At 43.8% G+C, this 17,499-nt stretch overlaps 1 protein-coding gene across 1 annotated transcript in view; it reads right to left on the reverse strand.

Moving 5' to 3' along the window:
- Positions 1-15,371, reverse strand: part of LOC106589949 (calcium uniporter protein, mitochondrial) — a 152,177-nt gene extending 136,806 nt beyond the window's left edge. Inside the window, exon 1 of the mRNA XM_045710038.2 lies at positions 15,162-15,371. Within this exon, the coding sequence (XP_045565994.2) occupies positions 15,162-15,278 (117 nt within the window). The 5' untranslated portion in view covers positions 15,279-15,371. The remainder of the gene's footprint in view (positions 1-15,161) is intronic.
- Positions 15,372-17,499: the final 2,128 nt, after the last annotated feature.

The following is a 17,499-nucleotide window of genomic DNA, read 5'->3' on the forward strand; positions in this document are numbered from 1 at the left end:
GTGAATCAGCGGTTCCCCAGTAGAGCTGGGTGAATCAGCGGTTCCCCAGTAGAGCTGGGTGAATCAGCGGTTCCCCAGTAGAGCTGGGTGAATCAGTGGTTCCCTAGTAGAGCTGGGTGAATCAGCGGTTCCCCAGTAGAGCTGGGTGAATCAGTGGTTCCCTAGTAGAGCTGGGTGAATCAGCGGTTCCCCAGTAGAGCTGGGTGAATCAGTGGTTCCCCAGTAGAGCTGGGTGAATCAGTGGTTCCCTAGTAGAGCTGGGTGAATCAGCGGTTCCCTAGTAGAGCTGGGTGAATCAGCGGTTCCCCAGTAGAGCTGGGTGAATCAGTGGTTCCCTAGTAGAGCTGGGTGAATCAGTGGTTCCCCAGTAGAGCTGGGTGAATCAGTGGTTCCCCAGTACAGCTGGGTGAATCAGTGGTTCCCCAGTACAGCTGGGTGAATCAGTGGTTCCCCAGTAGAGCTGGGTGAATCAGTGGTTCCCTAGTAGAGCTGGGTGAATCAGTGGTTCCCCAGTAGAGCTGGGTGAATCAGTGGTTCCCCAGTACAGCTGGGTGAATCAGTGGTTCCCCAGTACAGCTGGGTGAATCAGTGGTTCCCCAGTAGAGCTAGCTTATTACCCACTCAATACTTGTCTCCTGCATAGAGGGAAACAGCTGGCGAGCGTGAGAGGGGGGAGAGGAGAGACGGAAGAGAGAAGAGAGATGGGAGAAGGAAGGAAGAGAGAGGTACAGCAGAAGCATATGGTTAGCACCATAATTAGGAATGGCAGTTAAAGGGAAGGGGGATACCTATTTATTTATATTGAACCTTTAAATTTAACTAGGCAAGTCAGTTAAGAACAAATTGTTATTTACAATGATGGCCTACCAAAAGGCCTCCTGCGGGGCCGGGGACCTGGGATTAAAAATAACACATATATAAATATAGGACAACACACACACATCACGACAAGAGAGACAACACAACACTACATAAAGAGAGACAACACTACACTACATAGAGACACCACAACACTACATAAAGAGAGAGACAGCACAACACTACATAAAGAGAGAGACAACACTACATAAAGAGAGAGACAACACAACACTACATAAAGAGAGACACCACAACACTACATATATAGAGAGACACCACAACACTACATAAAGAGAGAGACCACAACACTACATATAGAGAGACAACACAACACTACATAAAGAGAGACACCACAACACTACATAAAGAGAGACACCACAACACTACATAAAGAGAGAGACACCACAACACTACATAAAGAGAGAGACACCACAACACTACATAAAGAGAGACACCACAACACTACATAAAGAGAGACACCACAACACTACATACAGAGAGACAACACTACACTACATATATAGAGAGACACCACAACACTACATAAAGAGAGACACCACAACACTACATATAGAGAGACAACACAACACTACATAAAGAGAGACACCACAACACTACATAAAGAGAGACACCACAACACTACATAAAGAGAGACACCACAACACTACATAAAGAGAGAGACACCACAACACTACATAAAGAGAGAGACACCACAACACTACATAAAGAGAGACAACACAACACTACATATAGAGAGACAACACAACACTACATAAAGAGAGACTCCACAACACTACATAAAGAGACACTCCACAACACTACATAAAGAGAGACACCACAACACTACATAAAGAGAGAGACACCACAACACTACATAAAGAGAGAGACACCACAACACTACATAAAGAGAGACAACACAACACTACATAAAGAGAGACACCACAACACTACATAAAGAGAGACAACACAACACTACATAAAGAAAGACAACACAACACTACATAAAGAGAGACACCACAACACTACATAAAGAGAGACAACACTACATAAAGAGAGACAACACTACATAAAGAGAGACACCACAACACTACATAAAGAGAGACTCCACACTACATAAAGAGAGACAACACAACACTACATAAAGAGAGAGACAACACAACACTACATAAAGAGAGACACCACAACACTACATAAAGAGAGACGCCACAACACTACATAAAGAGAGACACCACAACACTACATAAAGAGAGAGACCACAACACTACATAAGAGACAACACAACACTACATAAAGAGAGAGACACAACACTACATAAAGAGAGACAACACAACACTACATAAAGAGAGAGACACAACACTACATAAAGAGAGAGACAACACTACATAAGAGACAACACAACACTACATAAAGAGAGAGACACAACACTACATAAAGAGAGACAACACAACACTACATAAAGAGAGACACCACAACACTACATAAAGAGAGACAACACAACACTACATAAAGAGAGAGACACAACACTACATAAAGAGAGACACCACAACACTACATAAAGAGAGACAACACAACACTACATAAAGAGAGAGACCACAACACTACATAAAGAGAGACACCACAACACTACATAAAGAGAGACACCACAACACTACATAAAGAGAGACAACACAACACTACATAAAGAGAGAGACCACAACACTACATAAAGAGAGACACCACAACACTACATAAAGAGAGACAACACAACACTACATAAAGAGAGAGACCACAACACTACATAAAGAGAGAGACACCACAACACTACATAAAGAGAGAGACAACACAACACTACATAAGAGACAACACAACACTACATAAAGAGAGAGACACAATACTACATAAAGAGAGACATCACAACACTACATAAAGAGAGACACCACAACACTACATAAAGAGAGACAACACAACACTACATAAAGAGAGACAACACTACACTACATAAAGAGAGACACCACAACACTACATAAAGAGAGACAACACAACACTACATAGAGAGAGACTCCACAACACTACATAAAGAGAGACAACACAACACTACATAAAGAGAGAGACAACACAACACCATATAAAGAGAGACACCACACTACATAAAGAGAGACACCACAACACTACATAAAGAGAGAGACACAACACTACATAAGAGAGACAACACAACACTACATAAAGAGAGACACCACAACACTACATAAAGAGAGAGACACAACACTACATACAGAGAGAGACACAACACTACATAAAGAGAGAGACAACACAACACTACATAAAGAGAGAGACACAACACTACATAAAGAGAGACATCACAACACTACATAAAGAGAGACAACACTACATAAAGAGAGACACTACAACACTACATAAAGAGAGACAACACAACACTACATAAAGAGAGAGACACAACACTACATAAAGAGAGAGACACAACACTACATAAAGAGAGACAACACAACACTACATAAAGAGAGAGACAACACAACACTACATAAAGAGAGAGACACAACACTACATAAAGAGAGACATCACAACACTACATAAAGAGAGACAACACAACACTACATAAAGAGAGACAACACAACACTACATAAAGAGAGATACACCACAACACTACATAAAGAGAGACACCACAACACTACATAAAGAGAGACATCACAACACTACATAAAGAGAGACACCACAACACTACATAAAGAGAGACACCACAACACTACATAAAGAGAGAGACAACACTACATAAAGAGAGACCTAAAACAACAACACAGCAGGGCAGCAACACATGACATACCAAGTCAGTTGTACAACTGAATGCATCCAACCAAAACGTGTCTTCCTCATTTAACCCAACCCCTGTGAATCAGAGAGGTACGGGGAGGACTGCTTTGGCGCCCGGGGAACAGTGGGTTAAATGCCTTGCTCAGGGCTCAACTACCCTCCAAAATCACAATGCAATGCTCTGTATTTGCATTATAGCTCAGCTACTGCACTAACCAGATTACGTCCAGAAGAGAACAGTCTGGCTGCTATCTAGCTACAGCTTAAACACTTTTAGATTTTTTAAAAAAAATGAGGAAATGCAGTTCATTTCAGTTACATTGATGGTCAGAGTTTCCATAGTTCTGCTAGGATTCCATCAACAACAACATTACAACAAAAAGACAGTGCTTCTAGAAGCTGGACTTGAGAACTGATGTTTTAATGTGTTTCACCTTGTGAAGCTGGCCGAGTGAATTACCCAGGATAATAACCGGTATAGACGTCATTCAGAACCCAGCCAGGATAATAACCGGTATAGACATCATTCAGAACCCAGCCAGGTTAATAACCAGTATAGACGTCATTCAGAACCCAGCCAGGTTAATAACCAGTATAGACGTCATTCAGAACCCAGCCAGGATAATAACCGGTATAGACGTCATACAGAACCCAGCCAGGATAATAACCAGTATAGACGTCATACAGAACCCAGCCAGGATAATAACCAGTATAGACGTCATACAGAACCCAGCCAGGATAATAACCAGTTTAGACGTCATTCAGAACCCAGCCAGGATAATAACCGGTTTAGACGTCATTCAGAACCCAGCCAGGATAATAACCAGTATAGACGTCATTCAGAACCCAGCCAGGATAATAACCAGTATAGACGTCATTCAGAACCCAGCCAGGATAATAACCGGTATAGACGTCATTCAGAACCCAGCCAGGATAATAACCGGTATAGACGTCATTCAGAACCCAGCCAGGATAATAACCGGTTTAGACGTCATTCAGAACCCAGCCAGGATAATAACCGGTATAGACGTCATTCAGAACCCAGCCAGGATAATAACCGGTTTAGACGTCATTCAGAACCCAGCCAGGATAATAACCTGTATAGACGTCATTCAGAACCCAGCCAGGATAATAACCGGTATAGACGTCATTCAGAACCCAGCCAGGATAATAACCGGTATAGACGTCATACAGAACCCAGCCAGGATAATAACCAGTATAGACATCATTCAGAACCCAGCCAGGATAATAACCGGTTTAGACATCATTCAGAACCCAGCCAGGATAATAACCGGTATAGACGTCATTCAGAACCCAGCCAGGATAATAACCAGTATAGACATCATTCAGAACCCAGCCAGGATAATAACCAGTTTAGACGTCATTCAGAACCCAGCCAGGATAATAACCAGTATAGACATCATACAGAACTCAGCCAGGATAATAACCAGTTTAGACGTCATTCAGAACCCAGCCAGGATAATAACCGGTTTAGACATCATTCAGAACCCAGCCAGGATAATAACCAGTATAGACGTCATTCAGAACCCAGCCAGGATAATAACCAGTATAGACGTCATTCAGAACCCAGCCAGGATAATAACTAGTATAGACGTCATTCAGAACCCAGCCAGGATAATAACCAGTATAGACATCATACAGAACCCAGCCAGGATAATAACCAGTATAGACGTCATTCAGAACCCAGCCAGGTTAATAACCAGTATAGACGTCATTCAGAACCCAGCCAGGATAATAACCAGTATAGACGTCATTCAGAACCCAGCCAGGATAATAACCAGTATAGACGTCATACAGAACCCAGCCAGGATAATAACCAGTATAGACATCATACAGAACCCAGCCAGGATAATAACCAGTTTAGACGTCATTCAGAACCCAGCCAGGATAATAACCGGTTTAGACGTCATTCAGAACCCAGCCAGGATAATAACCAGTATAGACGTCATTCAGAACCCAGCCAGGATAATAACCAATATAGACGTCATTCAGAACCCAGCCAGGATAATAACTAGTATAGACGTCATTCAGAACCCAGCCAGGATAATAACCAGTATAGACATCATACAGAACCCAGCCAGGATAATAACCAGTATAGACGTCATTCAGAACCCAGCCAGGATAATAACCAGTATAGACATCATACAGAACCCAGCCAGGATAATAACCAGTATAGACATCATACAGAACCCAGCCAGGATAATAACCAGTATAGACGTCATTCAGAACCCAGCCAGGATAATAACCGGTATAGACATCATACAGAACCCAGCCAGGATAATAACCAGTATAGACGTCATACAGAACCCAGCCAGGATAATAACCAGTATAGACGTCATTCAGAACCCAGCCAGGATAATAACCGGTATAGACATCATTCAGAACCCAGCCAGGATAATAACCGGTATAGACGTCATTCAGAACCCAGCCAGGATAATAACCGGTATAGACATCATACAGAACCCAGCCAGGATAATAACCAGTATAGACATCATACAGAACCCAGCCAGGATAATAACCGGTGTAGATATCATAAAGAACCCAAATACTTTCGGAACTGATTGAAGAGACTTTGACCTCCTGAGATGAGATCAACTAAATAAATGAGCGAGGGATTCAGTTTGAATAGGTGAGATAGAAATTCACTGGACTCTTTTGGTTTGGTAGAGATGTGAAAAGACGAGCTCATTTGGATCTCAAATGAAAACCCTATTCTAAAGCTGGGCGCAACGGACCAAAATTCCTATCACGTTAAATTCACTGAATTAAAACAATAACAATAAATAGAATGATGAGTTTATAACATTAATATGCACCACAGATATTTTTTATATTACCCTTAAATCTACTAGTAATTTAAAATGTTATAGCTATCAATTGTCCCATCAACAAATCACCCATATTAGCAAACGTTCTTAATTTCACACTTCACATTCCTGTAGTAAGGAGCTATAGGTTATTTATTGTTATGAACAATAGAAAAATGCCCGACTCGACACGCCAGACATGAAGACTCGACATAACCAGACATGACGACTCGACACGCCAGACATGACGACTCGACACGCCAGACATGAAGACTCGACACGCCAGACATGAAGACTCGACACGCCAGACATGAAGACTCGACACAACCAGACATGACGACTCGACACGCCAGACATGACGACTCGACACGCCAGACATGACGACTCGACACGCCAGACATGACGACTCGACACGCCAGACATGACGACTCGACACGCCAGACATGACGACTCGACACGCCAGACATGACGACTCGACACGCCAGACATGACGACTCGACACGCCAGACATGACGACTCGACACGCCAGACATGACGACTCGACACGCCAGACATGACGACTCGACACGCCAGACATGACGACTCGACACGCCAGACATGAAGACTCGACACAACCAGACATGACGACTCGACACGCCAGACATGAAGACTGGACACAACCAGACATGAAGACTTGACGTACCATGCCTAGCGCCAAACACACATGTCTGTGTCCCAAATGTTCTCTATATAGTGGACTACTGTTGACCAGGGCCCTATTACCTTATATAGTGGATTACTGTTGACCAGGGGCCTATTACCTATATAGTGGATTACTGTTGACCAGGGGCCTATTACCTTATATAGTGGACTACTGTTGACCAGGGGCCTATTACCTATATAGTGGATTACTGTTGACCAGGGGCCTATTACCTATATAGTGGATTACTGTTGACCAGGGGCCTATTACCTTATATAGTGGATTACTGTTGACCAGGGGCCTATTACCTTATATAGTGGATTACTGTTGACCAGGGGCCTATTACCTTATATAGTGGATTACTGTTGACCAGGGGCCTATTACCTCTATAGTGGATTACTGTTGACCAGGGGCCTATTACCTTATATAGTGGATTACTGTTGACCAGGGGCCTATTACCTCTATAGTGGATTACTGTTGACCAGGGGCCTATTACCTTATATAGTGGATTACTGTTGACCAGGGGCCTATTACGTTATATAGTGGATTACTGTTGACCAGGGGCCTATTACCTTATATAGTGGATTACTGTTGACCAGGGGCCTATTACCTTATATAGTGGATTACTGTTGACCAGGGGCCTATTACCTCTATAGTGGATTACTGTTGTCCAGGGGCCTATTACCTATATAGTGGATTACTGTTGACCAGGGGCCTATTACCTTATATAGTGGACTACTGTTGACCAGGGGCCTATTACCTCTATAGTGGATTACTGTTGACCAGGGGCCTATTACCTTATATAGTGGATTACTGTTGACCAGGGGCCTATTACCTCTATAGTGGATTACTGTTGACCAGGGGCCTATTACCTTATATAGTGGATTACTGTTGACCAGGGCCCTATTACCTATATAGTGGATTACTGTTGACCAGGGCCCTATTACCTTATATAGTGGATTACTGTTGACCAGGGCCCTATTACCTTATATAGTGGATTACTGTTGACTAGGGCCCTATTACCTTATATAGTGGATTACTGTTGACCAGGGCCCTATTACCTTATATAGTGGATTACTGTTGACCAGGGCCCTATTACGTCTATAGTGGATTACTGTTGACCAGGGGCCTATTACCTTATATAGTGGACTACTGTTGACCAGGGGCCTATTACCTCTATAGTGGATTACTGTTGACCAGGGCCCTATTACCTTATATAGTGGATTACTGTTGACCAGGGCCCTATTACCTTATATAGTGGATTACTGTTGACCAGGGGCCTATTACCTCTATAGTGGATTACTGTTGACCAGGGGCCTATTACCTTATATAGTGGATTACTGTTGACCAGGGGCCTATTACCTCTATAGTGGATTACTGTTGACCAGGGGCCTATTACCTTATATAGTGGATTACTGTTGACCAGGGGCCTATTACGTTATATAGTGGATTACTGTTGACCAGGGGCCTATTACCTTATATAGTGGATTACTGTTGACCAGGGGCCTATTACCTTATATAGTGGATTACTGTTGACCAGGGGCCTATTACCTCTATAGTGGATTACTGTTGACCAGGGGCCTATTACCTATATAGTGGATTACTGTTGACCAGGGGCCTATTACCTTATATAGTGGATTACTGTTGACCAGGGGCCTATTACCTTATATAGTGGATTACTGTTGACCAGGGGCCTATTACCTTATATAGTGGATTACTGTTGACCAGGGCCCTATTACCTTATATAGTGGATTACTGTTGACCAGGGGCCTATTACCTATATAGTGGATTACTGTTGACCAGGGCCCTATTACCTTATATAGTGGATTACTGTTGACCAGGGGCCTATTACCTTATATAGTGGATTACTGTTGACCAGGGCCCTATTACCTTATATAGTGGATTACTGTTGACCAGGGGCCTATTACCTATATAGTGGATTACTGTTGACCAGGGCCCTATTACCTTATATAGTGGATTACTGTTGACCAGGGGCCTATTACCTCTATAGTGGATTACTGTTGACCAGGGGCCTATTACCTTATATAGTGGACTACTGTTGACCAGGGGCCATACGGGAAAGTAGAAGAATAAACACAGGAAATAGGGAGCTGATTTTTCGGGGACATCTGCGTCTACATCCTGTTTCAGCGACAAACAGTCTTCTAGTGTAGTGGCCGTAACCGATAGCAACATGGTCTCACTTCCACAGAGCAGTATCCAACACAATCTCCTGAGACAAAACAGGCTTTACTAGCAGTGATGGGGGTCTGAATCAAACGGGCTTCACAAAAATAACATGATCGCTGTGGTTAAAACTTCTATTTTGGATTGGTGATTTTCTGCATTTATCAGAATTCCCATCAGGTAGCTTGATTTCAGATGTGTCCATGGAAACAGGATTATGATGGAAAATCGGTCTTCTTGCAAAGCCTGTAAACGTTTAAATTTAACTACAATACGAATCTGACTATTCACAATAATCGTATTATTGTGTGCATGCAACTGTACTCAATTACTGCTAGCTTAATGACACTCAAATGTGACACTACACTACACACTACACACACACACCAGTACAGCGTTCTGTTCTTTAAAACAAAAATCTTTCTTCCTAATTAAAAACTGGCCAATTACAACTGGCATATTTTCAAAACAGCCCCCTTGAAATGTGTTAGTTTGATAGCTGTGTGTGTGTGTGTGTGTGTGTGTGTGTGTGTGTGTGTGTGTGTGGTCAAAAAGCACTTGTTTAGGCTATAAAGTTCTGCTGGTTTAAATTAATCAGGAAAACTAAGGTCAGCTCTTATAGCTAGCTGTTTATCAATCATTATATATCACACACACACACACAAACACACACACACACACACACACACTTCTATCACGTTTCTCATGTTAGGACGATGGTCAGCAGTAATTCCCTACGCTTTCTCTTCCTCCCACTAAAGCTGCCAGTCTCAGTCTCTTAACCGGCACAAATCCAGAAAACTTCAGCTGTAGAGTCAATCACAGCGGTAAGGGTTAATTCAATTAACCCCATCCTGATTGAATTATCTTCAATGAGGGGTGCCTGACCTCTGCCCTCTGTCGACCCACACCCGCCCAGTTGCCCCTGGTAACTAGGTTCCAGCACTAACGGGGCAGCAGGTAGCCTAGTGGTTAGAGCGTTGGGCCGGCCTGTAACCGAACGGTTCCTGGATCGAATCCCTGAGCTGACGAGGTAAAAATCTGTCGTTCTGTCCCTTAGCAAGGCAGTTTAACCCCACTGTTCCCCGGGCGCCGAAGACGTGGAATGTCGATTAAGGCGGAAAGACATATTTCAGTTGAATGCATTCAGTTGTACAACTGACTAGGTATCCCCCCCCCCCCCCCCTTGTCTCTGGTACCATTTGATTTGAATAACGAAATGAGAAAAGGCGACATGATACGAATGAAATGGAAGCATCCTGACATTCTCACCTTTCAATTCAACAGGCATTTTCTTTCGCCTGATGTTCACTACCATCGTCTTTGACCTGACAGATTAAAACATTTTTTAAAAAAGAGAAGCGCCCAGATGGTGAAAACCAAGACTCAATAATTTGCCTCTTGGAACCGTCCCGCAAAGACACCGACTTTCAGACAAGATTTGAGTCATTTTATCATCCATGGGCTTCCTATTGACAAGGGCTCTAATGTAGTGTTGTCTCTACTCGCCTTCAAAACGGATGCATCTGAAATTCCATTTCCTACTATGGAAGAGGTTCTCAAAACTACCTACCTTGAAAACCAGACATTTATTCTGCGTTCTTTGGTCTTTGAAATGACGGTAACCTATTTAGAAGTTTTACTGCTCCCATATACTTATTCTGTTTCGTTTCAGATCATTTTTTAAAAAATAAGACATTCAGGTGTTTTCGTGTTGTTTCTCGCCGTTTCAATTGAAGGGTTTTGCTCTTGTTGCGGTAACAACCATGTGTGGTTATTAAAGGCAAAACAACATTGAATGTTGGCTTCAACTTGGTTTTCCATACAAAGCGTTCCATTACACAAAGGGAACACGGTTTTTGGTTGTTTTTCTCGTTTTAAACCACGATATAGTAACTCTTCAATAACTCTTAAACAACTAAAATGGACTGACTGACTAGCTACCACATGGACAGACTGACTAGCTACCACATGGACAGACTGACTAGATACCACATGGACAGACTGACTAGCTACCACATAGACAGACTGACTAGCTACCACATGGACAGACTGACTAGCTACCACATGGACAGACTGACTAGCTACCACATGGACAGACTGACTAGCTACCACATGGACAGACTGACTAGCTACCACATGGCCAGACTGACTAGCTACCGCATGGCCAGACTGACTAGCTACCACATAGACAGACTGACTAGCTACCACATGGACAGACTGACTAGCTACCACATGGACAGACTGACTAGCTACCACATGGACAGACTGACTAGCTACCACATGGACAGACTGACTAGCTACCACATGGACAGACTGACTAGCTACCACATGGACAGACTGACTAGCTACCACATGGACAGACTGACTAGCTACCACATGGACAGACTGACTAGCTACCACATGGACAGACTGACTAGCTACCACATGGACAGACTGACTAGCTACCACATGGACAGACTGACTAGCTACCACATGGACAGACTGACTAGCTACCACATGGACAGACTGACTAGCTACCACATGGACAGACTGACTAGCTACCACATGGACAGACTGACTAGCTACCACATGGACAGACTGACTAGCTACCACATGGACAGACTGACTAGCTACCACATGGACAGACTGACTAGCTACCACATGGACAGACTGACTAGCTACCACATGGACAGACTGACTAGCTACCACATGGACAGACTGACTAGCTACCACATAGACAGACAGTCTGTCTATGTGGTAGCTAGTCAGACTAGCTACCAAAAAAAAAAAAAAAATATATATATATATATATATATATATATATATATATATATATATATATATATATATATATATATATATATATGCGCATTTTCCCTCTCCTCTGCTTGCTTGCACCTTTCACTCTGTGATGCTGCACCTTTCACTCTGTGATTCTGCACCTTTCATTCTGTGATGCTGCACCTTTCATTCTGTGATGCTGCACCTTTCATTCTGTGATTCTGCACCTTTCATTCTGTGATGCTGCACCTTTCATTCTGTGATGCTGCACCTTTCATTCTGTGATGCTGCACCTTTCACTCTGTGATGCTGCACCTTTCATTCTGTGATGCTGCACCTTTCATTCTGTGATGCTGCACCTTTCATTCTGTGATGCTGCACCTTTCATTCTGTGATGCTGCACCTTTCATTCTGTGATGCTGCACCTTTCACTCTGTGATGCTGCACCTTTCACTCTGTGATGCTGCACCTTTCATTCTGTGATGCTGCACCTTTCATTCTGTGATGCTGCACCTTTCACTCTGTGATGCTGCACCTTTCATTCTGTGATGCTGCACCTTTCATTCTGTGATGCTGCACCTTTCATTCTGTGATGCTGCACCTTTCATTCTGTGATGCTGCACCTTTCATTCTGTGATGCTGCACCTTTCACTCTGTGATGCTGCACCTTTCACTCTGTGATGCTGCACCTTTCATTCTGTGATGCTGCACCTTTCACTCTGTGATGCTGCACCTTTCACTCTGTGATGCTGCACCTTTCATTCTGTGATGCTGCACCTTTCACTCTGTGATGCTGCACCTTTCATTCTGTGATGCTGCACCTTGCTTGTCTCAGGAAGGAGCAAAAAGTTTCATCACACTGTTAAGAATACATGCTGCCACAGTATTATTATTATTATTATTATTATTATTATTATTAGTATTATTATTATTAAAAATGGTTATTACAGTTATTTTATTTTCATGACGTTCTTAATCCATAACCTTCGGTTACATGGTTATACAATCATTTTGCCAGCCCTACTTGCTAGCTCTCTCCGTCCCTCGGGGTGAGGAGGAGGAGGGGGGTGAGGAGGAGGGGGGGTGAGGAGAAGGGGGGCGGTGAGGAGGGGCGCGAGGGTGGCTGTGGATTTAAGATAGTCTTTGAAGAGGTGGGGCTTCAGATGATTTCGGGAGATGGAATCATGACTTCACGTCCTCATTCCACTGTATTGCTCTCTCTCTGTCTCCCTCTCTCTGTCTCCCTCTCTCTGTCTGTCTCTCTCCCTCCCTCTATCCCTCTCTCCCTCTCTATATCTCTCTCTATATATCTCTCTCTCATGCTGTCTCCGTCCCTCATCTGGTGAGGAGTTTGAGTTGAAACGGTAGACGCACACAGTCACACACACACACACACACACACACACACACACACACACACACACACACACACACACACACACACACACACACACACACACACACACACACACACACACACACACACACACACAATGTGGACTGGCTCAGATGTAATTACTGCACCATTGAGAAGTATTGGCAGGACCTCACAAACACAATTACCTTTCTGCCAGTGTGGAAGCGGTCTAGTACGACCGATATGTGTGTGTGTCTGTGAGTGCTTGTGCACATTACAGTGTGTGTGTGTGTGTGTGTATGTGTGTGGTGCTGCACATGCAGAGTGTATTCCTCCAGGGCCCTGAGCTTGCAGGAAGAAAACCCTGGAGCTCTTAGCCCGAACAGGGAAACACCCCCGCAGAGGGAGGGAGAGGGGGATGGAGGGAGAGAAAGAAGGAGGGAGAGAGAGAGAGGGGGGGATGGAGGGAGAGAAAGAAGGAGGGAGAGAGAGAGAGAGAGAGAGGGGGATGGAGGGAGAGAAAGAAGGAGGGAGGGAGAGGGGGGATGGAGGGAGAGAAAGAAGGAGGGAGAGAGAGAGAGGGGGGATGGAGGGAGAGAAAGAAGGAGGGAGAGAGAGAGAGAGAGAGAGGGGGATGGAGGGAGAGAAAGAAGGAGGGAGAGAGAGAGAGAGAGGGATATAGAGCAGCACATGAATATAATCAAGTGTCTGTGGAACTCCTTGGTTCTGCTGTACAAAGGTGTGTTTTGTTGTTTTCTTCCTACACTGCATGTAGTTCCCCTCACGCTTAAAGGGAAACGCAGGGCTTCATGTTTCACCCCACGACAAGACAAGGACTTCTATTCTTCTGCCGCACTGTCACGCCGCTATCCTACTACACACACCGCGTCTCTGCCGTTCACATACACGATACAGTAGCGGAAACCGTACGACGAGGCTTTCTCTCTCTCTCATCGATTAACATGGGAAAACAAAACCAATGGGGCAGTCTATTACAAAGAAATGTATAGAATGGCGAGCATTGGTTAAACCAGGTCAATGGAGAACGATAAAAACACAAGGTGTATATATATATATATACATTTTCGTCGGTGTCCAAACCGGGGGGTACGGTGCCACATCCATATTACCGTCCAGCTGTTCGTACTTCATCAACATTGAAGTTGGGACGCTGTTGCATTCAAGGTGATCCCGTCCAACAACAACAACCCCCAAAAAAATACACCCAACAATTTGTATCTAGATTCAAACCGTTCATATGGTTAATATGTATGAATACAGAGCAAAAAGGGTCCTAGCAAGCTTGGGACATTGTACATAATAGCCAGCCTAGCTACATTGTTGTATAGACAGCGGGCCAGTGGTCGACATACATAAAACTGCATTGCTGTCAAAACAAACCCGGCTACCCGGTGATTTACCGACTCTTACTCCGTTTTTAATAAACAGTTATAGCAACAACAACAACAACAACAAAATACTTCCGACAAAAAAAAAAAAAATGCATTTAAATATCCCATGCTTAACAAAAGTATAGTCAACCAATATCCAGGAAGAAAAAGTATTAAGGATGCTAGTTAGGGTTACTTCCTTAGCAAAGCCCAGTCATCAAGCTACAGTAGAAAACAGCCCGTCCGTCGGTCGCTGCCCTGCCTTATATCCGCTACCGGGTCTGAGGACTTACCGCTCCTATGTGCTGCTGGTGCCGCCGGGACGAGATAACTAGAGCGGGGAGCCCGCTGGACACATGTCCGCTACTACGGGACAACAGAAGAACTGATCTACACACATTCACAGCCATCTCTGTAGTGATTATATCCTCCTCGCTCGGAAGGAGACTTGCTGCAAGCGGACCAAGAGAGACCACGGCAGGCGGAGAGGGAGGGACGGCGGGGAGGGAGGGAGGGACTGTTGGTTGGGAGGGAGGGAGGGAGGGACGGCGGGAGGCGGAGAGGAGAGGAGAGGGAGGGGGAGAGGGACACCTAGAGTAGACGGGCTGGGTTAGCGTTTACACCCCAAGCAAGGAATTTCAGAAACAAGAGGCGGGGTTGCACACACTCAGCACTGTACAGTACAGTAGCCTAGACAGATAATAATACTGTAATGAAACACCAGGGAGCAGGTCTCGAACCCTCGACCTTCTAGTCCGGCGCGCTAGCAACTGTGCCGCAAAGCGTGCTCAAACTGCAGAGTCGATATCCGCGTTAATAAACCCAGGGTCGTTACAATATCTTTATCTATAACTCAGAATGAAAGCCCTGATCGATTTATGAAATGCCGTTTCATTTCTGTTATTGCAATTCGCTACGAAATAAGACGTAGAAAGAGCAGCGCGAAAAAGAAAATAAAAACCAATGGCTCATACATACCACAAGACTTTAAATAATAATTTCAAAGAAATGCGTAAGAAGAGATCCGATAGGCAGATCAGTCATCTAAGGGCGGGTGTAAATACTTTCCATCGAATGAGAGAAAAGACTATTCCGAGTGCTTCATATTTCCCGGAACAGAGATTATGGACGATTCGACCAAATCAGAGCAGCAAACTGTGTTTAAATCACTTATTGTACTTTAGTAAGTAAGTAGGCTAGGCTACTGTTCTCCCATTATCATGACTCTCATGACTCTCAGTTCCATTACAAAAATAAAAGTCATTTGTCTTCTGGACAAGGGAGTTTTGTTATTAAGAGCCCCAACATTCGGTCTGACCATCAACATGTATTGCTTGGAGTACGGTCTTGGAAGCAGAAGGACCTTATCTTTGATATCAGCAACAAACAATTTTCAAAAAACAAAACGTTAAATTGATAACACCTTTATAAGGTTAGTGTTCCCACATGTCAATATCTCTTAAGTTATAGCACGTGCTAATTAGCGACACTACATGATCAAAAGTATGTGGACACCTGCTCATGCATTGGGGCAGGTAGCCTTCTCCTGGCATCTGCCAAACCCAGATTCCTCTGCTGGACTGCCAGATGGTGAAGCATGATTCATCAGTCCAGACAATGCGTTTCCACTGCTCCAGAGTCCAATAGCGGTTAGTTTTACACCATACCAGCCGACGCTTGGCATTGCACATGGTGATCTTAGGCTTGTGTGTGGCTGCTCGGCCGTGGAAGTTGCTTCCAGAGGCAGTTTGGAACTTGGTAGTGAGTGTTGCAACCGAGGACAGGCTATGTTTACGCGCTACACGCTTCAGCACTCGCAGGTCCCATTCTGTGAGCTTGTGGTCTACCACTTCGTGGCTAAGCCGTTGTTGCTCCTAGACGTTTTCACTTCACAATAACAGCACTTACAGTTGACCGGGGCAGATCTAGCAGGGCAGAAATTTGACGAACTGACTTGAATTTGACAAACTGACTGACTTGAACTAAATTTGACGAAGGTGGCATCCTATGACGTTGCTGCGTTGAAAGTCGCTGAGTTCTTCAGTACGGGCCATTCTACTACCAATGTTTGTCTATGGAGATTGCATGGCAGTGTGCTCGATTGTTGTCAGCAACGGGTGTGGCCGGAATAGCCGAATCCACAAATTTGAAGGGGTGACCACATACTTTTGTATATATAGTATACAAACTGTACATTCTGAAAGTATTCAGACCACTTGACTTTTTCCACATTTTCTTACGTTACAGCCTTATTCTAAAATGGATTACATTGTTTTTTCCCCCTCATCAATCTACACACAATACCCCATAATGACATCACAATACCCCATAATGACATCACAATACCCCATAATGACATTACAATACCCCATAATGACATCACAATACCCTATAATGACATCACAATACCCCATAATGACAAAGCATTTTTTTGCGACTTCCTTTCCTGTGACGGTCCTCATGAGAACCAGTTTCATCATGGCGCTTGATGGTTTTTGCGTCTGCACTTCAAGAAACTTTGAAATTTCCCGCCATTGACTGACCTTCATGTCTTAAAGTAATGATGAACTGTTGTTTCTCTTTGCTTTTTTGAGCTGTTCTTGCCATAATATGGGCTTGGTCTTTTACCAA

The sequence above is a fragment of the Salmo salar genome, chromosome 28 (genome assembly GCF_965601325.2).
Source record: "Salmo salar chromosome 28, fSalSal1, whole genome shotgun sequence".
In the NCBI taxonomy this organism is placed as follows: Eukaryota; Metazoa; Chordata; class Actinopteri; order Salmoniformes; family Salmonidae; genus Salmo; species Salmo salar.